Source organism: Platichthys flesus, chromosome 4, assembly GCF_949316205.1.
Source record: "Platichthys flesus chromosome 4, fPlaFle2.1, whole genome shotgun sequence".
NCBI lineage: Eukaryota > Metazoa > Chordata > Actinopteri > Pleuronectiformes > Pleuronectidae > Platichthys > Platichthys flesus.
The window spans coordinates 24,336,915-24,364,478 of record NC_084948.1 but is presented as its reverse complement, the minus strand read 5'-3'; the positions used below and the strand labels follow the sequence as shown (position 1 = coordinate 24,364,478).

The window sequence follows — 27,564 nt, the reverse complement described above, 5'->3', positions numbered from 1 at the left end:
AACTATTGAAAATGTCAAAATACTTCCACTATTAAGAAAAGGGAATAATAAACCCTCGATCTTCCCCTTTGTTGGGATTCTGGCGGAAATGTAATGTCTATCTTTCCAGGCCCATGTCCCGTGGTTCAACCAAGTTTGGTGGAAATTCGTTCTGTGGTTTATGTTAAATCCTGCTGATAAATAAACAAACCAACCAAAAGGAACAGTCCCTTTAATTTGAATCATGCTGCTGGATGATCCTTCTCTACCTTGTCCCACAATCCAGTAAGGAAGCCAAAATATACCCGGTAGGATGCTGCCATCTTGCAGTGTGATGTCATTTGGAGCTCGACCAATCACAGTCAGTCTCACCTTCACAAATCTTGATGTTTTTTTTATAGCATCAAATAACTTAATAAAACCAACGTTACCAGAACAACCATCAGTGTGGTAAGAAGTACCTAATATAACAGAAACCATCTTTGAGAAAAATATATTTGACGTGTACTTTAACTTGGCTAATGTCCAATTCGCTAACATGGAGGAGGTGAAATGTATGAGCTATGCTGCAGTAAGCCACCAGGGGACATTTTTGCGACACAGGCCTATTTTTCTGTTACCGTATTTCTGCTGACATCATTACTCCAGTACAAAACAAGCAGCGGACTGAGGAGCAGAGCCGTCGTGGGGAAGTCAGGAGGGACATCAGTTCGGTCAGCGGCAGGGGAGGAGGAAAGAGACGGAACATGAAACTGAAGAGATATATGGAGAGAATCAATAAACAGAGAGCTGCTGTGAACAGGTTGTGACAGATGGACTCTCCCTCTCTCTCTCTCTCTCTCACTCTCTCTCTCTCCCACTCAGACTGCAAATATCGTTTGGAGCGTTGTGTAGCTGAGCCAAGTTTTGTTTGCAGTTTTGCTTTTTTTGGAAATCACAAGCGTATGAGGACAATATGGTGAATTAAATATAAAGTTTGGCTTTTAGAATGTCGAGGAAGGAGAAATAGACGATCAAATTGAGCTACTTGAGGAAAGTTTGGATTCTCTGACCAAATTTCAGGAGGTCGAGACAGAATTAAACAATAGAAGAAGAAGTAAAAAGTGGAAGGAGCTCACAGGATTGCTGGTAGTCTTCGTCTCTGGTGAGATAATGTTTGAACGATGGGGACGTTCATTTTGCTGGTGGGAACACGGTAATGATATTACATTGGAAACTTGATTTAAGAACTGGTTCATTCATTTTCAACGTCCAAACAGAATAACTAACACTCACTGAACCGTCAACTCACACCAATGTCAGACTCACATCAGACACCGGTTTTATTGCCAAGCTGGTTTACACACACAAGGAATTTGCTGTTGTGTATTGGTGCAAGTATAAATATATAAAAGTAGGACACAAAATGTGTATATAAAAAATAGTATAAGGAGCAGTAGAGGGATTGTCCAGTATGTTGTAGGTAATCATTAGAGACTGGATTGTGCAAAGTAGAGTTAGTCTGTTATTTGCCACGGGAAGTTAAAGTGTTACTGATTCTTTAGTTCCTCCTAAAGTACAATGTCAAACCAAAACTCTGAAAACGCCCTCAAACACAAACTAACAGTCAAAAGCACTGAGCTGAATTACAGTACGTGTCACTTGAGTAGGAGAAGCTTTGGAAGAATAAGGTAACATCTAGTCAGTGGGTGCTTTTTCAGGCTCTCACTGGTTCATGTTTCCTCCTCAGGTGAACTCTGGGGTCACATCTACTTCAGTAGGTTTTCAGCACGGTGTATAAATCCACTGCCTGCTCCCCCTGTGACTCCCACTGCAAGCTCCTGCAGCTGCTGGAGTTAACGTCAGTGCACCAGCGTTTGCTCAGTGTGCAATATTCCAGTCATTCCACAGCCCTTATGAACATTAAATTAGATTTGCTGAGAGTATACCCCTGGGTTAATCCTCTGTGATAAAATTAGTTGGATAAAAGTTAATAAAAAGGCATCACAACCTCTTCAAATGCATAATTATCTCATTTTTTTGGCTACGGGCTCTTTTTTGGGGGGGTGATGATTAAACACAAAAACTTTTTCCCTCACAAGTAGGGATGCCTCGGCCCTTGTGGGAATAAACAGATTTCGTTTTTCAAACAGATGATAACTTGTGGTGAAGATGACATCATGGTGCCGGAGCAGGAAGCAGAGGGGGCCTTGGGAGGAGCAGCGGACCGCGAGTCCTCCCAGGTCTCTGGGCTGTGCAGACTTTAAGGGCACCTCTGACCAGAGGACGGCCAGACGGTAAGAGAAGCAACAAACACAACAGAACACACATTTACAGTCCCAGTGCAGCTCAGTCACAGGGCCGAGAACACGGTGTGATGTTGCACTGGGAGTTTTGTGATTGATTTTGGGGACAAAGCAACGTTTCAGTGGGTTAAAACATGAATGCAAAACACCGGGCTTTGATGCCGCTGCCTCAGAATCAAACGCACATGGACTTTTCTCTGGTTTAAACATTTGGCTGTGCTGTCAAACACCGCCACATCCACACAAGAAAAGGCAGAGATACAAATTGTGCCACCGGAAGTAGCATCGGCACAAATTACAATTCAGCTACAGGACCCCATGTTTTGAGTGGATGGTTCATAGCTGCAGTCATGCATGATTAAAGCATGTTGATGAAGATGGTCGATGCGTCTCCACTTCCTTCCACTAGCCAGAAACGAAGTTAAACTATCCCATATACAAACCATCTTTTGCCAATAACATAATTTGGAGCCAGAGTCTGTGCAGCAGCGATCAAGGGATGGAGAAATGGGAATTGAGGTCCTGTTGGTCCTTGACTAATCACAAATCCATCTCTTGCAATGTTTTTGTAGCCTCAAATAAATATAAATCAAAATGATTGAAAAATGGAACACATGAACAAACATCTCAGTGTTGAGAAATATACCTAAAATGACATAAATCCTCTTAGAAAACTCTTTCGGCTTAAACTCTGACTACATGAGGTTAAAAAGAGAATGTTTAAAGTGAATTCCCGAGGTAATTAGCCTATTATCAATTTTTTTAAATCTGTATCACAAAAGAACAAACTCAACAATACAAACTGAAGAATACTGTAAGAGTATCAGAGGGTGTTTCGCGCCCCCCCCCCCCCCCCCCCCTCCTATTTAAACCAGCATTCAGAGCCCGTTCCATTGATCATTCATTTTCATCCTCAGAGTTGATGGAGCATTATTTGTTCGGGCTATTATTAGTTCACGCTTTCGGTTTCATCAGTAACTCCAAAGCCATTTCATGATAATCTCTGGGAATGACACCGAGATGATATTACACAGGGTGTTCCACGCCTGCACATCGCCAAAGCCTCTGCGGCGGAGCAGTGCCAATGCATTACGCTGCGGCTAATACAGCCTGCACAGCACAGGAATCACTGAGACACACGTGGCTCATTAAGTCCCAATGTCATATGTATTTTGAGAAATCCGCCCAAGTGAAAATCTGCACCTTTGATATTGTCTTCACCTCCTGGAGCAGAGGTTTTTTCACAGAACACTAATGAGCCATTACTTTGATTTAAAACCCATGTGACAAAAGCACCTTTCCTGTTATTACCTTGTAGAGGAATACGCAGCGTAATTGTCCTCTGTCGACTACAACACTGTAATTTATATCAATCATGATCGAGGAAGCGTCAAGTCAAGCAAAAATGAAATGAGGGATACAGATCGGGGCAAAAAACTGGGAGGACAAAGTCATATTCATTTGGTTATTTATTTCTTTACCTCGTTTTATGTCAAACATCACATGCAGGGAAATATCTACCCACTAATTCCACAAACGTGTGTGTCTGTCACTCAACTTTAATCTTGGCATGTGTGTTGTAAATTACCCAGGGAAGTGCAGGGCCTAGTTTTGTGCGATTTAGTATTAACAAATATAATAATAATAATTAAAATGTTTATAATTCTTCATAACGGACTGACACAGACAGAATAAACTGTGACGGGCGCAATGGTAGAAGCACAATTTGTTTTGTTGATTGCTTAACAAACCTCTGAAATAGCCAAAATGAAATGGATGAAACATTTATACCAGTTAAAGAAAATCATTCTTAGATGTAAACCACACATGAAGAGAAATAAAATACAATTTAATTATTAATAATTAACTTTAAAACTTTCACCGCAGATAAACCAGGTAGAGTGAATTTATAAAACTTAGACTGTTTATAAAAAGTACACAAAATACAGTCAGGTTTAGAACAGGCACTGCACAAGTAGAGTGGAAATAGACGAGTTTGTTGGTAGCATTGGTTCTGCCGAAATCATTAAAAGCACTATCTCTTGATTGTCATTAGGGGGGCGGCGTGCTCAATTGCCCCGCCCCCTGCTTTTATCAGCCATCGAGTGATCGTGGCGTGTCTCATTACAGTCTTAAACTCGCCTTTTAATTAAAATCTACACATTTCAATTAGGATGAGCTCAGGATTCATGTATGTTAATTACACAATTAAACAGTGGGTATTAGTATTAAAGGAAAAAAAGAGCTTGAGTGGTTTTGTGTTATCGCCGTCTGTACGTTGATGGTTAGTGGAGACATTAAATGTCACGATAACACCGACACAATGGAGGACCAGTCAGCAGGCTGATATCCAAGTGGCACAGGACGGTTCATCATCTCTATCAACAACTATAATTAGAATTCATGCACAAATGATCACGTAAGCTGGTGTGATCAGAATATTTTAGATTAGTCTCAAAGTAAAATAAATGTCGGGGGCTGTGACAGCCCCCGACATAGTGTCTGTCAGGATGGAGCCATCACAGCAAAGCTACTTCGGTGCAAATTCACTAATTTACTGCCGAGTCACGTTTTGCACCAGTATGCGTGAATGGGTTTCATATACATTTCCATTAATAACGGCAAAATAAAAATAAACTTGGCCGAGGTATGATAATAATGTTTGTCTTCATTCTACAGTCACTTTAACGCTGCACAGTTCTATATCACAGCTGATTTAGTGGGACGCTCATTAATGGTGCACATGATTCCACCAGATTTATGCAAATGTTGTAATAAAGAGTCAAACAAACCTTTTTTGTATTTTAAATTTTTCAGTCAACATGCTAGAAGATGACAAATACAGACCAGCTTGTGTTTTCCCATGTGAGCCAAATATCAGACATTAACATTTCATGAAACTGTTTTGATTTATCTTTGAAAAATATATTTTTTTGTCCACAGAGGCTCAAAAATCAACGAAAACTTAAAGTTTCTTGTAGGAGTTCACGTCAAAAATAAGGTATTTGTATTCATTCCAGCGAAACGTGTGATTTAATTAGTAATTCAATGCTATAAAAACACCACTATGATTGACACCAATTAGCCAAGTGTATTTACGCAAAATGACAGCGTCCCTATCCAGGATACTTTTTACAGCGGGAGGCAGTGGGGACTTGTTGTCCATCTATATTTACAGAGATTGTGTTTAACGATAGATTCAGGTCTATACTACATTGTAATGAATATGAACACAAGTACCCTCATCACAGTAAACTTTCTTTACCCTCGCTTTGCAGTTTAATATCAAACGCATATAAACATCAGTTTGTTTCTTGTTTGTCGCTGACGGACAAGCACACTGAATTCATTCCAGCAGCCCAAGGCTTTTTCTTTCCATATTTATATCATATTTGCACAAATATGTGTCTGTAGCCTATTCATCCGCTGTTTTACAATCAATAGAAAGTCCCAGAGAAATTAATTAATGAGGTCAGAGCTGGGGGTTGTTGTGAGTTCAGCCTTACCTGACCAGAATTAAGTGGCTCGGGTAAGTGAGAGCTCTCGGTTTGTTCTGTTGAACGAGTCGCTGCAGGCGAGCTGCCAGTCGGAAGCGCTGGAGTCACAGTGCAAGTCTCCATTTGAAAAGTTTGAGCCTATTAAAGAAATCTTACCTTTTCAAAACAAGCAGCAAACTGTTGATGTGATTATTTAGTTTGTTCGGTCTGGTTTCAAAATATTTGCACTCAAGTCAAGGAACTACCTGACAAGAATCCAAATAAATAGAATAAAAAAAATTGCAGGAGGAATTGTTCAGACTGTTTTTCCTTTTTGTTATTTTGGAATTTCTTACTTGGTACATCAAATATTTTTTGGTGTGATGCTGCTTACTAACTAACATAGTGAAAACATTACTGTCAGAAAACATCTTTGAGAGAATGTTATTTGATGCGTATTTTTGTCTTTTTAATTGAGTTCTTATCTAATCAGTGAACATGGGGGAGGTAGCTTTATGAGCTATACTACAGCCAAGCCACTTTGGCTTCAATCTTTATGTACAGACTATGTTTTAACGCTTCAGGGTAAAGTTTGTCTTGACATCTATCGTTCATGCCCATTTATTCTATCTTGTGTCTGTCGAGTCTCAGCCGATCGTTCTTTGTTAGTCTTCTTCGTCTCCTCATCTCGTTCCTCGGCCGCTGCTGGACCGTCTGCATCCGAGCCGCTCACATTGTGCCATGTCTCCTCCTCGGTGCAGAGAGGGCATCCGCTGACCTTCTCACTGTTTTCACTATCATAATGCAATCTGAAAAGGTCACAGCGGACTACACTCATACTAATGGTATTCGTGCTGATTGATAGGATCGGACCTGTAGTTGCACACTGAGCTGTAGTGCAACTCGGTGAATGTTTAATGATGAAAAAATATCTTTTCCCCTCAAAACTGCAGCCGAGCTTTTGTTCACTTCTTTGAATCTCTGTGTTTTGCGTGTGAATCTTTGGCTTGAATCCTGCAGGAAGGAGTGAAGCTGCTTTTTCATGGGCGTCATTTGTATGCAGATTTGCGCGTCTGTGTTAATGTCAATAAAAGACATTAATGCGTCCTCATGTTGCGGATCAGATGCTATTGGTATTTGACGGAGAGTTTGGCAGATTTACTGGTTTGGAATGCAGGTTTATTGATGAGTCAATAATCCTGTTGCTGAGCATGTGAATAAATGGCTGCTCCTAACATCTGCTGTCTTAAATAAAGCTGGAGTATGAGACACGCAACATTTTTTTAAACAATAAATCAGATGTGAGGAATTGATCTGAGAAGCAGCATCTTGTTACTCATTTTGTTTCCACTTTAACATTTATCTGGAAAGTGGGCATCTGTGGTCTTGTTGCTATGACGATCAGACATGTTTTATCAAAGAGAATGACTTTTCATATTGGTGACAAATGGTGACTTCACCGTTTATTTAGGGAAAATATGATTTTGATAATGTGGATAAAGCTCTTAAATTAGGTTTTTGTTCATGAAAGTAACGACAACAGTCGCCTTAAATTCTGGATCAAATCTTTCCTGTTGGTAGATGGTTTTGTATTTATCTAGAGCTTTTCTAGTCTTGATGGCCACTCAAAGCACTTTACAGTACAGATTTACATTCACCCATACACACACACATTCATACAGTGCATCTTTTGCAGCACCTAGTTATTCTATGGAGGGGGGGGGGGGCATTCAGGGTTCAGCATCTTGCCCAAGGACACTTCGGCATGCAGATGGGTCAGACTGAGGATCGAACCGCCGACCTTCAGGTTGGAGGACGACCACTCTACCCCTCAGCCACAGCGTTACACATAAGATGTTGATGTTGATTTTCTGAATCCACATTTACTCCACTTTACACACTGGTGCTAACTACAGGTTTGTCTAAGAATTATTCCATTAAAAATGTCAACAACTTTCTTATCTCGCTATGTTAATGTTAAAGTAAGGGCCAAATCCCATCATTCCACCAAGATTCATGGAAATTAGTTCAGGTGTTTTTGCATAATGCTGCTGAAAAACAAATAATTCACCAAGCACTCAGAGCACACGGCTTCACCGAGGACCAAAAGTCCCCATTAATCAAACTGCCCCAAATATCCCATCCTCATAGATCATCGGTTCCCTGAATGTGTTCGTTAACTATTCCCTGGCAAAACTGTGAAACTGTCCTAACTTGGAATGTTAACGTTAACGTGTTTGTATGTGTGTGTGTGTGTGTGTGTGTGTGTTGCACCTTTTCAGGGCCTTCCTGTCTCCTCCACGTTTATTTCCAGCTCCATGATCTGACTGGAAATCCATAGCCACGATGACTCAGCACATCGCGGCCCCTATCTATAACACAGATGGACAGAAATATAAAACTGTGCCGGGGTCCACCCTCGTATCAGCACACCGCCCCCCCCCCCCCCCCCCCCCCCCCCCCGACAGATAAACAGCGTTTTTATCTGCTGCGTTAATATTCCACTCCCCTGGAAATAAATCAATACACTATTTTGCATCTTTGGGTTTTAAAACGTCTGAACTATTTACGTTTTGTGGAGCCGCGCAATGCGACAGAGGCTTAACCCGTTCTCCAGCATGTTCGACTTCAGTTAAATAATAAACGATGACAACAGGTAAATTCTCGTTGTGTGTGTGTGTGTGTGTGTGAGCGCGACGATAACGATGCAATGTGTTTGCTCTGGTGTTGGAGGTGAGCCGGTTGTGTGACTGCTGCAGCAGAAGACAACACACCTTGTGAGAATGTGACTGCTGCTTGTAAAACAGCTGTTAGTCATTTGTCTATATGCTCAATGAAGCGGCATCGAATGCAGCTGCTGCGGAGCATTTCACCTACTGCACACATCTGCTTCGGAGTCGGTCTGGCACGTTGTTCGCCTGCGATGCTCCTGTGGAAGCAAGTTCTGGGACAATGCCACCCTGCACTCATTTCTATTTTAGGGAGTTACACTTGTTAAATGGCTGCTGGAAAGAGAAATAAAATAACTCGCACCTCGCCGGAAAAAAAATTGATTCTGCCGCGAACTGCACATCCACGGCACGAGCACTTGTTAAGCACATCTTCCCAACGTGTAATTGTGTTGTCGGAAACCAGTGATAATTATTGATATTCCTGGAAAATGGGCTGTCTGGTTATTTGGAAAGCCTGAAATTATTTTTTTCTGGGGAAGGCTAATAGAACAATTTAGCAGAGGAGGTGGAAAAAAGAAACTTGGCTGGTGTATATGAAATTTTTTGGGCCCAAGAAATACAATCAGTCCACACAGACCAATCTCCTGGGACAAAGATGCTAATGGTGCCTTAATCTGCATACATTAGCATATGACAAAAATAAACAAGGCCATAGAGAGGCGCCGTCTTTTTAGCGCCATTGCTGTAATACTATGGAAACAGTGATTGAGAGAATGTGACCGAGACACAATGTTTCCTTTGAATAGGACGTATAAAGGCCTATTACATGAAATTGTTGTAATATCACTGTTTTTACACATTGTTATCCCAAAATGGAGGTTATGTTTTCAATGCAGTTTGTAGGTTTGCTTGTTTTTAAGCAGGATTACGCTAAAACTACAGAACCAATATTAAAGAAACTTGGAAGGATGGGAAATGGGTCGAGACTGAACCCTTTGAATTTTGGTGCAGATTCACACCATCAGGTAGATGCAGAATTAGTTATTTTTAACCCTAACACTTTTTGGATTTGAATTCTTGGATCTAAAAGAAAAATAATAATGCATATTTACAGGACAGATATCTATGAACGTGTGTAATTCAGTGTAGAACCAAAGAAACCTGTTAACCTAAAGGTCTAGATATCAACTGATCTGAAAAGCAACACTTGTCACTGTGTAACTGAAATATCTTCTAAATCAAAATTAGTCAAATAATAAACACTAAAATAAAAAACTCTAACTTTACTGTGTGATAAAACACTAAAATACTTGGTCTTCTGAAGAGATGCTATCACTGTGCTAATCTGCTGCTGCTGCAATGACCCGATTTCTCCTCAAGGATCAGTCAACTTTATTTTATCTCATTATCTCATCCTGAAGTAACTGCGAAGTATCACACCGAGAGATGACCTGACTTACACAGGAAAAAACACTAAAGACATAAATCAAGAGGAATTCGATTCTCTGAGAGTCGACCTCTGAGAAAGTCAGAATCCTATATATTATTTGTGATCATTTATTTCTTTCCTTTATGGACCTTTTAAACTCTACAGAAGTCTATACTTTTCCAATAAGAGGCAACAAAATGTCTAGAGTAAGAGTTCTGTTCCTCTTTCTTTCTCGGCACAATCATCAAACGTTTTCCGCGACCAGACCCGAGATAAACAGATCGTTAAAAGTGGGGTCACGCCATCATTCACGGACTGACAGTGCTCAAACTGATGCAGGAGAAACGACTCGTCCAACAAGACCCCTGGATGAAATCATTTCTTGGACAAATCATTTTAACAGATGCGAGGATAGAGTGATAGAAGCAAGAAATCAAACTCCAGCTGACGACAAACTAAACAAATGGAAAATAATCATGTTAAACCTGAAATGTTGGCCGAAAGGCGATACAAGTTTGATTTTTAGTCAGAGAGTCAATGGTTTTTTATATTAAATCTGAACCTTTTAAACGAGAAAAGACCTAAAGCTTGACATTCTGTGTTGCATTACGTAATGTCTGCATTCGTAGTTTATAGTTCTTACATTACCTGCGGGTGATTACAGCCATTTTTCACAGACTCACCATTTCTTTTTCATTATACCTGAATTACAACCAGATTTTATTTATTGTTTTGTCAGGGGGTAGAGAGGGGAAAAACACTCGGAGCCATTTAGTGGACGAGACCCCAGATATCCAGATTGTTGGTAATTGGGTTGATTTAGACGCAGAGTTGGACAAATGGAGCCGAGGGAGCAGAACAAACAACTGTCTGGACCGTGAGATCTGAGGTAACAGAGAGTCTCTCATGTCCGTCCACTCACAGAAGTGCTGCTCCGGAGGAGAAAGTGTTTGTTGAATCAGTGTAATTAACTTCACCTTTTGACTCTGTGTGGTTATTGTGTGATGCGTGGGGGGGGGGGGTTTGCTCCTTGGGAAGTTTCCCTGTTTAGTTTGCCCGTAGGTGTGAGGTAATAAATGCGGTAGCTGTAGAACTTGGAGTGGATCGTCAAAGGCTTATATTGTAAATCAAGATGGACAACGGGTCTCAACTCCCTTCCACCTACACAGATAGAGCCAAAACATCCAATATACAAACAATATATTATATTTTATGCTATATACACACACACAACACTACCATCTTGCACCAATGATGTCATTTGGAGCCAGAGTCTGCGCGGTAGCAATCTGGGGTCGGAGCCAGGATATCAAGGTAACAGAGATACACACGCTCAACCAAAACATCAGCTGCATATGGTGAAGAATTACCTATAATTAGACCCCATGTCTTTGGCTGTGTAGTTTGTTTGATGTCCAATCCACAAACACGGAGAAGGCAGGGTGTTGTATCTTTAGTACATTGATACAGTAATTCATGTAGTTATTCATAAAGGGAAAAAACAAAGGTGAAATCATTTTTATGTGGTAGATTATTAGTTTAGAAGATTGTGTGTAGTTACTACTTTAGACCCCAAGTTGGCAGTAATGTTTAGTTCAGTTATTTTTGCACGAGTCATACGAAAATAGTGGAATGCATTTGTCAATGTAACAACATGCATTTCGGTTGAAAAAGGTTGAAGCAGAAACGTGATATTACGTGATAATAGTCAGCCACCAGGGGGCGATCAAGAAACTTCCCATTACGTTTTGTTTGAGTTAGTTATTTGATGCTATACATATTGGGTTGACTATATCTTAAGTGCAGGTATCAGCAGGACATCGCAAAATGGCAGCACCAGTATCTGGGATACTTTGGCTTTTTATTTGTGTTTGTGGAGGAAGTGGAGACTTGTTGTTCATCTGTATTTAGAGTCAATGGGAGTGAAATGTGGTAGACAGATATTATGGTTGAGTCTCTTCCATGTGTTACATCGTGGTGCTGCAGGAATATTGACGTAAGATGCTTTAACCTTCACCTCTCAGCAAAAACAGACTAAGATTGAAGAGACAAGGTTGTGGTTAATTTTAGATTTTCTTTCCTTTTCTTTGGACCCAAATGCAGGACTCAGAAAAGATCGTAAAGAAATGTTGTAAAATGTAGTGGCTGCTTGTTGGAGACAGCTGAGCCAGGAGAGAATAATGGCAGCTCTCCAGAGAGGTACTGAATCTTCAGGTAACATACAAACTGAGCCGAGGGCAGCGAGTAACGTGGATGTCACAGAGCGACAATCCGAGGCAGTGCAAGCAAAGAGCTGAGCTCGGACAAAAAGGAATAAACTAGAACAACGGTGTGATACACTGTATGATCCAGGGAAGAATGGAGTGAACACACAAACACAGAACACAAAGACAGACACAGATAAAGACACAGATGGAGTCAGACAGGTAAACAAACAAGAAACAAAGGTTTTGTGGGAAAATGAGGAACGAGGGAGAGATACTGCAGAGTTGACCGTGACATAGATTAATGGATGAATCAACGAACGGACAGATCAATGAATGGTTGAATGGTTAGAGAACCAATGCCACCATCTAAAGGTGTAGCTGTCCTGCCTTTGTTCCCAGTTTGCATCCGGCCTGCTGGTTTTCTGGACTTTGCCTTTTGCTCGTTCTCTTTTTGCTTCTATCTTCCTCCCTTACCTGCTGCGGCTGTAACTTAACTTTTGGATAATGCTGAACTGTTTAAACTTTAGTTTACTTGTCGACTCCAAAATCTTCTTCTGAGACGAAACTATTTCACTCAAAATGTCAAAATGTCCCAATGTTTAATTTTTGTAAAAGAAATGATGATATTACTCCAAAAGATAAAACTCTTACCTGTCAAACTAGTTGTTGTAATAATTCAAAATGACTAATTATTGATTTATGGATAACAAATTACAGGTATATTCGTTACTGTTTAGTACAGCATTATAACTATAATCCTGAATGGTATTAAATGTGGGGCACATTTCAGACAAGACAATATTTGGTCATAGACATTACGCCACCTACTGGTAATAAGACATATGCCTCGGGTAACTAGACATGCCAAGTGTGAGGCTGATAATATTCATGATTCCTAAGATATGCAACATACAGACTGACAGAGATTACTGGAATAAGTAGATGGAAAATAATTGGATTGCTTGACATTGAGATGAACCATCAACCCACCGGGTCTCTAACCAAGTAAAATGACGCATCTTTAAATGACATGAAATCATTTAGAAAAATAGATGAATCTGCACCGAGAAATTGGCCAACTGCCAAATTTCCTACCAAATTACCATCTTTCCGTCGTAATTCACCATCTGTCATCAATTAGCTTCATCACACAGACCAACGACCGACTGATGGTGCAGTCTTGTCGTCCCAGCGATGTTTTATGTCGAAGCCCCTTTCTCAAGGATTGAACGGAGCTTTGGGAAAGACAAAAACCAAAAATCGATGTCCCCTAGAGAATTTTTTCTGAAGATGAGTGTGATATCGGCATGGCTGCTGTCCTTCACCCCCCCCCCACCCTCCCAAAGGGGAGACTCCAGCAATTATGAGGGAAGAAATCCGTAACAGGTAATGGGATTTTCTCTCCTCTTACAGATTATTATGCTTCTCGGGGGACGTGCATACGGTGTAATAAGACTTTCTCTCCTTCAGATGATAGGCACATCATTTATATCTTCAGATCAGATCCTGCCCTTGGTACGATTCAAAGACAAAGAGGCTTCACGGCGCGCTCCCCATCCCTAACATCCTTGAACACTTGCACCTGACAGTAGCCAGGGAGACATGTTCTCTTAAAGGATGCTATGAGTCATGAGTCAAGACACAATGGAGAGATAATTGCAGCGCGCCAGTAAGACGTAACTTCATAACTGAACAGCTCCGCGGGTCTCGTTGGCAGCCCATTTTGATGATTTCTCACAAAGTAACATCTATTTCGAGGTGAGAATGTTGCTCACGTTCCCACCTTGCATCAGGACAAGCAGTATACAGCCGAAAAAAATGGAACCGTGTTATCACGCCGGGTGCACTGGCAGACTTGGCTGCTTTAAATTACCTCAGACAGGCTACAGCCTCACATATCAGGTCCTCAGCAGAGGTGTTATGCAACCGTCTTGTTTCTCGAATCTGTCGCACTAAACCAAAAGCCGGTAAGTGATAGTAATGGAAATGAAATGCAGTTTTTGTTTTCATTGTTAGCTGTAAGGTATTTGGACCCGAACCATAAATGAACATCTTTTTACACTATAAGCTGAAAGTGGCTGCAGGGTGTTTGTCGGCGCTTGCTGAGTAAGTGTCATTTGCTGATTAGTTCATTTATTTTTGCCACTTATGACTTCGTTTTTTTTTTAATTGTGCTGAGGCTCGGAGGATGAATATCAAGGCTCATGAAGAAGAGTGTTATTGTTAAAGAACTTTAATGATGTGATCATCAGATATTTAATTAACCAGGCGGCTATTTATTGTTTTGTAAGTTTGAATAAAAAGAAGCATGGTTTGTAAAGTTGTCCTGAGAGCACAACAACTTAAGAGAACACATGTGAATAGACATAAGACATAAGACAGAGAAAAAAGCAATTTGACAACACATACATAGTCTTTTTCAGATTGTAGACTATTGATCTGAAAAAGATGAAGTTAGCATGTTATATAGCTAGCTTATATGACATTAGCCTGTTTATCAAATACGTAAAAAGTACAAATTGATTTACGACATTTCCCTGGTGATGTTTTCTTTACCCTAGAATGAGCCTTTCTGTTTAAATACTTTATGTTTTTCAGGAGCAGGGCCTTTCTACGGAGGCTGCCATGTTTTTTACTGTAGCCCACACTGGACAAGCTAAACACTCGGGAGTTTTTATGACAACTGAAGGCTGCCACAGGTTCTGTGTCATGGTGGAAGGGAAGGGTGAGGTGAGGGGTGTCTAGCTGCAACATGAAACTTCACCACTAGATGTCACTATATCCTACACACTGAACCTTTCAATGTATTAGCGTCTAGTCATTTTTTAGCTTCCTCTGGAAAACCTCTGTTGTGTTGTTAGTGGTTTTGTTTTATTTGATTGTGTTGTTGTGGTATTTTAGTGTGTAAATATTGCAGTGCATTTTCCCTTATGTTATACATGTATTGTCAAATTCAAGTTTTCTGCGTTTGCATGGGTTCATTTATTTGTGTTTTCTTAACTTGCAGTGCGATGAGGTCTCAGGACCATCGCTGTGAAACAGGACATGCAGAGGTTGTCACATGCACAGTGTCTGTATATTCCATTCCACAACTCATGTTGTCGTCGGTGGTAGCTGTAGGGAAATTGCCTTTCTGAGCCACTGGACATCAACCACAGCCCAGATGCATGTTTATGCAGTTAACACCAGCCACTGCTGCACAGTGCCGGAGCTCAGCAGAGAAACAAAACAAGCAGACATGTAAATAAATAACAGGCCGTGATTTGTTTTATCTGGGAGCAGTCGTGCGGAGCGTCAGGCAGTGAAAAGTTGCTTTGGAACTGCATCACATTAAAAGAGACAAAGCTAATTCTTAATATGTTTTTAACTGTCGCTGTGCTGCCTGCTGATACCTGCTTTCTGCTTTCTGCATGTCAAGTAACTCGGAGGGATTATATCGAGGAAAACAGATGAATATTTCTCATGCATCAAATTACAATTAAAGTCTTTGTCTTTAGTTTAAGGGCAACCTGGACTTTTTATCAACAGGAGGCCAATTGGTGCGTTCTTGACCTAAAGTGCAGACAGAGCAGGTAGGTGCAAACAGGAAATATAATGAAGGACTGGCTTAGTGACTAAGAACTCTGGTATCCAATCAGTAAAAACTCAGCAACAAGGACAAAACCCACGAGGGAACCAAGCGTGAGCCAGACAGGAACAAAACCGGCAAACTGAACAGGGCTGGAGCTCAGAGATGAAATACAAAAGCAACACTGGTATAATTGAATTCAGGGGACACACATCAGGGTGGGGCAGGTGATCACAGGAGCAGGAAACGGGACCAAAGGCAGGAAGTAAAACCAGTAAGAGAGACACACAAGGTGAGTAACTTCAAAGTAAAGCAGGGAATATCATAAGGGAAATGGCAGCCTAACCCAAATTCTTAAAAAGCATGATATCCAAACAAATCCTGAGTTGGAACAAAAAGTCTAACAAGAAAAATATACTAATTACAGCATTTATCAAACTTTGAGTTTTCTGCTGGGCTTATAGACATAGACACTAGTTTTCACATTGTTTGTGAGTTATATGGGGATAAAGGCTGTAAATAAAGATGGACGACACGTCTTCACTTCCACCCACTACCCAGAAATGAATTTAAATCTCCCAGTTTCGAATAACAACATCTGGTGCACTCACAGCCAGAGTATATTTCCATCTTTAAATAGAGTCTATGAGAGAAACATGTATTTCCATCTTTAAATAGAGTCTATGGGGGAAACATGTATAAATCCAGTAGACATGTGTTGGCAGGAGATGGAGGGAATGACCAGGTTCTTTGAGGTTCTGCAGCAGAATGACGTGCTGAGAACACTGAGTCTCTGCTCCCGTTTGTAATATCCAAAGACAGGAAATTAAGAAAGTTTGAGAAATCGGTGTGCTCTCTGATGAAATACTCCTGTAGTGCCGTTTCAAACTTAATGTCATCCTTCTTATCGCTGCTACTTTCAATTCCAAGCTTTTGCGGTATGACGTGCTGATAATTACCTCCAAAATCCCGGGGAGCGCGGTTCTGTCCCAGATAAAGGTCACCTGTCCCATCCAGGTGAGAGAACATGGAGCTACGGCAAGACGGTTGTAGATTTGTCTTCCACTTAGGACGATCAGCTCCACTAATGTGAACAATGTGTTGGAAGAATAATAAAGACGCATGAAGCAAAGCTCGTGATTTATCAGCTGATCTCCCTCTCTGACCTTCACCTGTGGTAACATGCTTTAGTCAGTGACCAGGTGACAGAGACAAATGGCCGAAATTGACAGAAATGGGGGGGGGGGGGGGGGGGGGGGGGGTCATCAATAAGAGATGACCTCTGTCGGATGCTAAAGCCACTTCTCTGTCGAGGTTTACAGAGCATACAGAGACACTTTTTGATGCTAGGGAGACCCTGAATAATTCAGGGGCCCCAGAGCCGAAGTGGAGTGCTGGAACATTGCAGGGTTAATAGATATTCAGTGTGTTAAAGCTTCTGTTTAGCTGTTGTCAGGGGGCACAACATTTCTAACTGTGGCTCTGATGGAGCATGACCAACAATGAGGAGAGGAAGCTTCTCGGATAAAACATGCCTTGGATGCTCAATGTCCCCCCCGAAAACGTCCTTCACTTGGATAAAGAAGCAAAAGATGGATGGAAAGCCGTATTTGTCTCTTTCAATTTTCACATTTCTCAGTTAGCCAACTTCCGTCATCTGGTGGGAAAAGAATTTAATGAATCGCTTAGAATTCAATTAAAATGTGTTGAAGTACCAAGGGGAGAAAAAATACTCCTCCACCTCTTTCTCCAACTCAGATTTAAGACATCACATTAAATTTACTATAGTGACATTTTCATTTGGCCCAGGTTTGTCTATTCAACTTTACTTTAGCTCCTAACAGCGAGTGCACCAATGAAAACCTGTCGCCTGAGTAAACAGTGGCTCTTCTACTGATATTTATCATTGTCATTTGCATGAGAGAGTTGCGTCTGTCAATAGCATCTGCTGGAGATGAAAGATTCAAGGCGGTATCGTCTTTAATTTAGCCAAGACTTTTGTCATCTGCACACCTTGCAAACTGCACACTGACAAAAACACACAGGCGTAAATAAGCACACCCACAACACCCTGCGGAGGAAGAAAACGAAAATGAATGCAAACTCGAATGGAAAGCGTTGAGACATGAAATGCATATGGAAAGAAACATGCAGCGCTGTAAGCAAATTGTCTTTTAGGGTAATGTCACTTGCACAGAGAAGAAAAGGATCAGACAGGAACACATTGTTAATATAAAAGTAATATTTACTGATGCTTTCACCGGTTGAGGCTCTGCAATACAATGATGTGAGAAAAGCAGGGTGTATTGTGAAGTCACATCTTTCTGCACTGACCTTGGATGCTGTCCTAAAAGAACTCTCCGTGGGAGGACCTTAAAAAGTTAGAAGCAGCTTACAACAGACCTTCAGGATGTAATAACAGTTCTGAAGTCAAGCGTTGGAACTTCAGTTTGGTGTCGACATGGACCGAGCTCAAAGCTTGTGTGTGTAACCTCGGTTATTGGTGACATTGGTGGTCGCTCGGTGAACTGCAGTCGGTATCCTGTTTGCTCGCGCTCATTAGCGAGCATCCTGGGATTCGGGTAAACAGCGACATGATTCCTGGCGGGTGAAGAAATTCATCACTATATCCAACTTGGATTTAAGGATCTACCAGAGGAAGGAGCAGCAGTCGAGCCTTCTGTCGCTACCAGACTGTGTGAAGTTTCCAATGGGATTGTGCGGGACTGTAAGACGAGAGCGACAACAAGTGCATGGGAATTCTACCAGCGTCGGCATGACTCTCAGGACGTTTCTATACAAACAGAACCTTGACTGACGGGTATACAGAGAGGGACGGTTAAGAGACTGACAAAACTTTACGGATTGTTTGACAGCCCAACAGCTTAAGGATGAGACAACCCACTGGGATTCGTCCCAGTTGTCCGGATGTCCAGTCCGACACCACCAGACGGGACATGATTGACTGGCATCATGTTGATGAGGAAAGTAGGGTTCCGAGGTTCTATTTTAGACTATATTAGCCTCTAAATGAAATATGAAGCATCTGACTGTGCACAAATGCCACAAAATGTTTTTTAATAGGATTTATAAAGGATAATGTTGTTATCAGCTGATATTGACCCCCCCCCCCCCCCCCCCCCCCCAATGACTGCCACCTTCTCATTTTGCCTGACTGGCTTCACCAGATCAGCTTTTTGTGCTTCTATGTTCTGTGTCGTGCTGGGAGCCACATGAACTCCTCCCATCACCGCATTTACTCACCCCTCCATAAAACGTAAAAATGTAAGAATGATTGTTTTACTTGAGCACAGAGAAGAAAAAAAAGTTGCATGTCACCGAGACAGGCTATGACGGCTTGTGAATATCCTCTGGCACTGTGCCTCCATCGTGATGGTGTTAACAAGATGTGAGGACTAGCTGTGAAAGGTCAGTGAGAGGGCAGCTGTGGATGGAAACTCGATTTCTGGAGTAGAACAATGAAAGTAACAACTCCAAGATGTATAACTTTTCTTCTGTGGAGTTCATTCAGTACTGGTTGTGTGTAATTTTTTTTGCCACAATCCATGGTTTGGGTTCAGTGTTTTGTGCGTTCATATAAAACCTGGTATCATCTGCATACACACACCCTTTGCATTACAGGCCATCACATACCATACCAGAGGAAAAGCAGCTGTAGATTTGTTGAGTTTACCTCGTAGGCTGACTCTTGTTATTCAGCTCGGTGCCCACACAGATCTTGTTAATCACTTTGACAAACATTGCATCTCCATTGTGCCACAAATCAAAGCCAGGATGCAGTTGTGGCTCCATCAGTGGGGCCTAATCTAAATGTATCAGCTGGTGTCAACTCGGGGACAGAAAATCCATATGCCTTCTATGTCTATAGTTAGCCGTATTGCAGGTTGCCAGATATTGTTCTCCCCTGCTAATGACATAGGATAGCGTTGGCCAACCTGCAAACAGAGGCGGACAGTGGGAGGCAAACAACGATTCCCTGGGAATATTAGTTTTAAAGTAGAGCATGTATTGCACTGAATATATACATCCATATATAATCAGTGCCAGCTATTTTAAAGGTTCAGTGTGTAGAATCTAGTGACATCTAGTGGTGAGGTTGCGCGTAGCAGCTGAATACCCCTCGCCTCACACTCCCCTTCCAAACATGACAGAGATCCTGTTGTAGCCTTCAGCTTTTGTTTTAGTTTGTCCAGTTTGAGCTTCTGTTAAAAACATGGCAGCCTCAATAGAGAGGACCCACTCCTGATGTTAATATAATGGGCCCATTCGAGGGTAAAGAAAAACAACAATTACTACAATTTAGATGAATCACACTAGTGAAAACATCACTAAGATTATTTTATATTCAATTTCTGACAAATAGATCCTTTTCACCTAATTCTTACAAATTAACCCTTAAACCAATGCTGAAAAGGGCTGATTAAAAAAAAAACAGTTTACAACCATTCACTGCCTTCCAACCTAATTACTACAGGAGAGATTAATTTAATGGAACAAGAACTAAAGGAGCCACTTACTTCTGACCACACAAGGCTACAATTTCATACATAATCTCTTGCATCAGATACTAGAGCCTCTCTCTGTAATGGGAGTGGTTCACGTCAGGTTTTCAGTGGAACATTACTGCCATCTAGTGTATTTGTTGAGAAGTTTCTTGTGGGCCTGTGGGTCCAGCACTGAAGACCAAACAGTATTTCTGGTCCTCTGTCATTTATTTTCTGTAATTGAAAATTGAGGAATCTATGGTTGAATAAATTGAGCAGAAAAACTGAGTTTATGTTTCATATTTCATCCGTTACACTTTACAGCGTTTCACAAAACCCCCACGAGGAGGCTGACGGCTCCTTCTGGAACAATAACAACCTAATTACATATCTCCAGTGGAACTCTCAATATAAGTGAGTTCAGCTGTAGAAAATAAACAATGTTTACCACAAACTATATTAATAATATTGTGTATTATAGAGAGTGCTGTACCGGCTGGATTAATCAATCACAAGTTATTTAATGGATATAGTTTTTTATTGCAGAACAAATTACTTTCAAACTGAAGAGTGAAATTCTTTTTTTTACAATCCAGACCAACAACTCAGTATAAATGTCACAAGCTTTTTCATGAGAATTATGGCTCTAAAAGGCCAAGTGCAAACCAACTGCCTCTGAGCTGCCAAGACCACAAGAATAACTGTGTACTGCTGTGCAGATCGCAGTATGAATGTGTGTACATGCATTACTGTGATGTGACGGAATGTGTACTGAGGCGGACGCTTTGCAGTACTTCTTCAATCACCTGAAATCAGGTGACAGAGTCAGTGTCCTCTTTTAAGTCCCTTCTTAAAATGCACTTCTACTAAAGAGCCTTTCCGGACTTGTTGGAGTTGTTTGTTCACTTTCATTATTTTTTTTTCCGTTAATGTAATTAATGGATTTATACTGGTAGAAGTACCTAAGAGATTGGCTCCAGCTCCCCCGGCGACACTTGAAGGATAAGTGGTTTACTGTATGGATGGATGGAAGTGCCTCGGAAAATACTTTCAGGAGAAAGCCTGTCTTGATCTAAGTTTTCTGATCTCTAATATCAATGATAGAAAAACAAAGCTAAAAACACAACTCTATCAGAAAGACTATTCTTTAATTATTGTATTTCTGGCCTTTATTATTATAATTGTTGTTTGTAATATAAAAAATTATAATAATGAAATAAAGGTAAATTATTTATAAATAGAAAATGCAGCCACTCGCAGCGGGACATCACAGGCAAAGCACTATGTTCAGATTTAGTTTGACTCAACAGTCAACCTCCATGTTGGAAGTTAAACGAATGAACCACACAACCACCAGGGGGAGATAATGAGGTACACACCAACAGTAGGATCCTGGTGTTCAGAGCAAGAGGGACTGACCTCCTGTGAGAAGGTTATACGTTTAGATGTCCAGTCAGCTGAATGGAAACACCACAGGAAATGATTATTAGCAGGAAGCCAGTATTCACGTATTGAGTCACCAAATATAGTGATTCTGTGGACTAAAGAGCAAATTTCCTAGAGACTGCTGCCATGATGTCTCCCTCTTTCCTCCTTTGTGGAAAAAACAGGGTGTTTGCTGGGTGTTATTTAAATGTCTGTTTTTAAAGGATTTTAACATTTGCATGAACTTTTCCTTTTCCCCATTTAAAAAAAATAATCTTTGAGGTATTTAAAGCACTGAGTGTTTATCAATGTGCTCGTGGCCCCAGAAATGCAAATGCAAATTAATCATGCAGCATTGATGGTTTCCTCCAAAGTGCTAAAAGGACAAAATGTTTCTCCTCTGCTTTGCCTTGTTTAAAGATGTTTCACTTCCCTGGTTTTTGCACATGGATTTTTATCTATGTGCTCTTTACCTATTACAGAGAAAAAAAGTTATTTATGAGACTGGAACTGAAAAGTTTTTGTGAGAAATTGAATTAGAAAATGTTGAAATGGTCTAGAATCAGCATTGTATTGATGTTACATAAACATGAGTGCACAGATTAGAAACAATGTTTATATAATACTGGACTACACCTACTGTAAGTTAATGTAATGTAACATGTGAGACCTGCAGTTAAACTTACTTAAAATGTGCTTCTTCTGTACTTTTAATTTTATGTTTGTAAAGCGTCTCAATTCTTTCACAGTTGCATTGAATTACATTAAAATATAAATTTTTCTTCATCTAAATGCAGCAAATTACTTATACATGACTGTATAAACAAATTTCAGAGAAATTTTACTTCGCCCCTGCCGTTTTTATGCTTTGTATTATATTCACACAAAAACAAACTATGTGTTCACAGGAATAAAGACCAGCTTTATTTGTTCTTCTTCTTACAATAACTAGATACATTAAAGGCTTTTCCCCAATGAAAACAAACAAACACATACAAGTAGTAAATGTGCATCTGAAAATCACTTCTGAGCTGTAAATGCACCAAACACTGTTGTAATCACAATCTCCACAAAATAGATTTCCCCGTTTACGTCTCTGCACTGATTTGATACTAATAGGAATGAAAAAAAGTGCCTCGCTGAGAGATTGTTGCAGCATATTTCTTATCAAAATGTGACAAACTGTTTCTATAATATAATTTCCCTAACGTAACAGATGCCTAGTGAACTAAACCAACAACTACTTCTGCAGCTTGTGTCTGATTTCTTATTGTCTTAAATACCAAATGTAATGAAATGTCTCGTGGACACATTTCCAAATGCATAAGCGCCACATTTTCGAAAAACGTACCCAGCTTCAGACGTGTTTTCATTCAGTGTCACTCGAAGTTGCCTGAGATAAAGAAAAAGTCACATCCACTTGTGTAGAAAATGAAAGTGGCGTATTGAAAAGTACATGGCATCAAGTCATTTTAAAGAAAAGGTAAAAGAAAAACATGTTTTTCTGAGTGACACACAATTCTGCTGAGCAGGGATGACACCAAAACGCTCTACTGTTAAACCTGTCACACTTCTAACCACAGAATTGTTTTTTCTCATAGAGACGAATAATTAGCTCTGTTGTATCCACCACTTAAATCGTAAGTGACCTGAGGTATGGAGCAGTCTGTGAAGAAGTTGGGGAAGGCCAAAGTGCACAGTGCGTTGTCCTCCAGGGGCCCCGTGGTGGCGGCCTCAGATTGACAGTAGACGGGGGGCTGGGCCGGGCCTGTTCGTGGGTTCTCCCCGGCTTTCTTAGAGGGTCCAGAGCAGCTAGTCCAGGGCTCCGAGTAGAGGAGACCGCCGAGCAAATGGTGAGCGTCGTACGAGGCAGGATCAAGGCATCCCATCTCCGGCTGCACCCGCAGATGCATGTTTTGATAAAGGTCCTGTTCACTGACCATGTTGCTGTAATCGGGCCCCAAGAGCTCGAAGAAATCCGCGGCCTCTGGGTTTCCTCGCTCCAGGTCCTTCAGCGTCATCCCAGACGTGGAGCTGACTTTGGAGCAGTTGGCCGGCTCGGTGAAGAAAGAGGGGGGCAGGTTGCGGTGCCTCAGGGGCGGCTTCTTGGCCTTTTCACCCCTTATATCCTTCACAGGGCTGAAGAGGGCGGCCAAGCTCTTGCTCTGTAAGTTGGCCTGGACTCCATCGCGTTTGGGCAGAGTTTTGCTTTGCAAAGGGCTCGGCTGGGCCAGAGGGGAGCCCTGTCGTTTCACTGGGGCCTCAGCAGCGTTTCCTGGTGTTATGATGCCGGTGCACCTCTTGATCTGCTTCTGCAGATACTTCCGGTGGTTGACTTTCCTTTTGGATTTCACCGGCTTGTCCAGAGCCAGCTTGATATTGCTGGAGGCCGAGTCTATGAAGCTCAGCAGGTCCCTGGTGGTCTCTTTGTAGTCTTCGTCATTCTCTGCCTCACCCAGGAGACCCCCGTCCAGACTCTTCTCCACGTCGTACTCCACCACAGAACCCGGGAAGCAGAAATTCATGAACTGAGGGTTCATGATCGCAGTCTGAACAGCCATTACTCTGTCGAGGCCCGGCGGCTACACCTGTGGCATCCGCTGTGATCCCTGGTCCAAAAGTTTCCTCAAAGCATGTCTATTTTCTCCCCCCAGACAAACGCTCGGTCCTGATGCTGCTCATGGAGCTCCGGTAAACATTCCAGAGTAGAAGTGAGGGACTCCGAGGGACGTGAGGAGATCTTAGGGGGGGGCTGGACTAATGATGTCAGAACATCAAAGAGGAGGGGCAAAGGGACCGCGGGACTTAACTCTTTGCTTGTGCCCGACCACCTGCATCTAAGAGGGATTTGTCTGAAATTCCCTGCTGAGTTGAAGACAATAACCTCTGTCACAACTCCCCCCCCCCCCTCTGCTTTAATTGTTAGTGTGTGCCCTGAACCACGAAACGCTCTCGTGAAAGTGGACGATATTACTGTAGCTCTTAAACTCTCGGATATAACAGTGTTATAAAGTATGAACTTGTGTAAAAGTGAAAAATGTAAGCAAAGTTTTGAAGTTAATTGAGTTAAATCTGAATCTGCAGCATTATTATTATCCCGATTCCTGTTTGCTTTGCTTAAAAACTGTAACTGTTATTCATCTCTTTTAATGTGTATCGTGTCTGGATTACCAAATACAAGTTAACTTGTAATCTAATTACTGTTCATTTAGCCACTGAAACAATACCGGCATAAAAAAAGAAAAAATAAGAATGGAGGCTTTACAGTACAGAGAGAGGCCTCTTTTCTGTGGGAAAATCTTTGAGCCCCAACAGATGCCACAATCTGGAGGAATCTTCCCAACTGCTCGCTTGTGTCTTAATCTGCTCATGGCAAAAGTTGATTTCTGGTGCATTCCCAGGCCAGTGGGAATTTCTGCCCTGGCCTGACAACTATTATGGGCTGCCTTTGACATAAAGCCCTACAGGGTCTAAATAGCCTCTATTCTTTGCCCGGCAGTGAAAGGGAGCTTTGTGCCAGAGATTCATTAAATTGCACCTCACAGCCCCTTCGTAAAATGGGTCTCAATAATGAACAGTCGATTTAACTAGAAAAGCTGCCGGAGCTGTTAAATTAAAGGGGAATAAAGTGCAGTTCGGGCTCAGTGTGCCAGAAGAAATGTTGACCTCACGGAATCCTGGGTATGAAACGTTCCGCTGTAAACAATAACTTATTACAGGAAGTGTCTCGGGCTGTGGTGAATACATTAAAAGGGACGTGTTGTTGTGTAGCCAACGCTTTTTGGCCAATTTAACAGAGGAATTTCAAGTGAATTTCCAGAAAGATAAATCGACTATACATACAAAAATCTGTAAAATATTCCTACACTACAGCACATTGTCTATTCTTTACCAAAGAATCCTGTCCGTCCCAACCTCTGACCACCTGAAACTAAATTATTCCTACTTTAACATATTTTGAAGATTAGCTGCAAGTTACTAATTGAAAGGACATCGCTCCTCTTACAAACGAGCGTGTTGAGCGTTAGGGGTTGAAGCAGAGTTAAGAGTTGACGGGAGGCAGCAAAAGGTCTCATGTTAATGAGGAGAAAAGGGGACAGTGAAGCTGATAGCACTGATCTCATTATCTGTGGCCCAACACAAGTCTGTGAATGTAAAGGAATCCAGTCGAATCTACGGAGGATTTAGAAGAAGAAAAATATGATATCTTGCTATTTGTGTGGTTTTAAACGTTTTGACATTTCCCAGCAAAACCAAGACAAACATTGCATTTGTCAGCTCTAAACTTTCACTTAATTAAACCTGAGCGGGGGAAGAAATGCAGATCAGCTGCAGCAGCGTCACAACGGCTCATGGAGTTGGATTTTTTGCTTCCCCTCTCTTTGCAAACGGCACAATTTTGGCACAGTGACATCATCACAGTCATGGCAGCCATATCCACCTTTTTTTTCTCCTTCTAGTCAAAGGGGGCTTTTGGCTTTTGTGCTGGTGGGTCATTCACATCACAGAGCCTGACGCACAGATCCCGGAAACAAGTTTCTATTGTTGCTCAAAGGCTGAGAGGGCGAGAGGGGATGGGCTGCGGCGGCGAAGGAGGAAGAATAAAACGGAGATGTGAACTGAGAACACAGCTGACGAGGTCTTGACTTGTTTCCACTCTTTGGGACTTTTAACGGAAGGTAGTTTGTTAATTGATTTGTTCAATCCCCGTAATGGAGCTGTGTTTATTCCAGCGTTAATCACAAAAGGTCACAATATGGATTGCGTTCCGAGAATCTCATTTTGTCTGGACCTCAAGGGGGGGGGAAAGTTTAATTTGGAGAAAATCATTAGTAATCTGCAGCCCCCCCCCCCCCCCCCCCCCCCAACACACACACACAACCAGCTTAAGTACCCAGATCCATATTGTTGAGATATAGTAAAACATTACCACCCAAAGAATTCACTTATTCAGCAGCACCCATCCCCTAGGGCGCGGGGGGGTGCTCGGTGCAACGTGACGTGGCACACACGGCCCTAATCTCTTCCTCTACTAGTGTGTGGTCCCCGTCTGAGCAGGGACGTGCTCGCAGTTTGTGTTCCAGCGAATACTAATAACACCTTTGATTGATGGCCAGTGTCAGGGACTTAGAAAAGGCTGACAAAATTAATGACCTCTCAAAGGCCTGAGAAAAAGTTTAAGGAGGGCATTTAGTGGCGGAGACCCCGTCCTCCCCCATGTTTAGCTGTGTTCCTTTAAAGCGATGGGTGATTCAGTCAAGCCTGTGACAAAATGTGGGGAAATCAAACCCGCATTCCTGCGCAGGACATGTTCCGTTTCACATGCTCACGTCACATCAGGAAACTTGTGGCTTTAATAGAGAATATGTGCAATATTCATTATGTTTGTTTACATCCTATTTATTCAATGATTTATTTTATTAATGTATACATTCAAATAACCTAATAGTCTTTATACCTAGTTAGGAAACCAATTCTAAATTATATTTGTGATATAGAATTAAAGTGATTTTATTCTAATTCCACAACTGTCTGTTTGTCTGAATGTGGAACTAATATCTAGTGAACCATTTATTGTACTGGCTTCACACTTGCTGTGTGTGTCATTATTGACCTGAGGAAGCGCAGTGTTCAAGTAAATGTTACTTTGGATGCTGGATACTTTAAATATGAATAAAATGTGTATTAACAGGCGACCAGCAGGGGTGGGGCAGTGTGCCTTCATTCTGTGGATCGAGTTAAACATTTCTTGGTTAAACTGCAGCTCTGGTCTGTGACTGGCAGCCTGTGCCTATGTTTATTTCACCAAATCGGAGAGACGGACATTCATGTTATCCGGCATGGCATCAAGAATTAAATGTATTCCTGCTTTCGCAATTTCACTAGAAAGTAAAAGCTCAATGTATGATTTATTGCTGCAATGCTTTGTATCGAGCTGAATTACAGAGCTTTTACTTTGAAACAAACATCTGCCTATATGCAAAATGCATTTTTATGTAATTTTATGAAAAGATAAAC

The 27,564-nt window shown here is 41.4% G+C and overlaps 1 protein-coding gene and 1 long non-coding RNA gene across 3 annotated transcripts in view; one reads left to right on the top strand and one right to left on the bottom strand.

Moving 5' to 3' along the window:
* The first annotated feature begins 641 nt into the window (after positions 1–641).
* LOC133951752 (uncharacterized) overlaps positions 642–27,564 on the top strand; it is a 36,967-nt gene continuing 10,044 nt past the window's right edge. Inside the window, exons 1-3 of one of the 2 annotated variants that reach the window (XR_009920498.1) lie at positions 642–781; positions 2,112–2,255; positions 8,023–8,169. This is a non-coding gene — a long non-coding RNA (uncharacterized LOC133951752). Of the gene's footprint in view, positions 782–2,111; positions 2,256–8,022; positions 8,170–27,564 lie in introns of those variants that run through there. The other variant, XR_009920499.1, reaches the window with a different exon arrangement.
* Positions 22,423–24,684, bottom strand: LOC133951948 (protein FAM181B). The gene has a single exon (XM_062386207.1). The coding sequence runs from the start codon at positions 24,105–24,107 to the stop codon at positions 23,142–23,144; it is 966 nt and encodes a 321-aa protein (XP_062242191.1). The 5' UTR covers positions 24,108–24,684; the 3' UTR covers positions 22,423–23,141.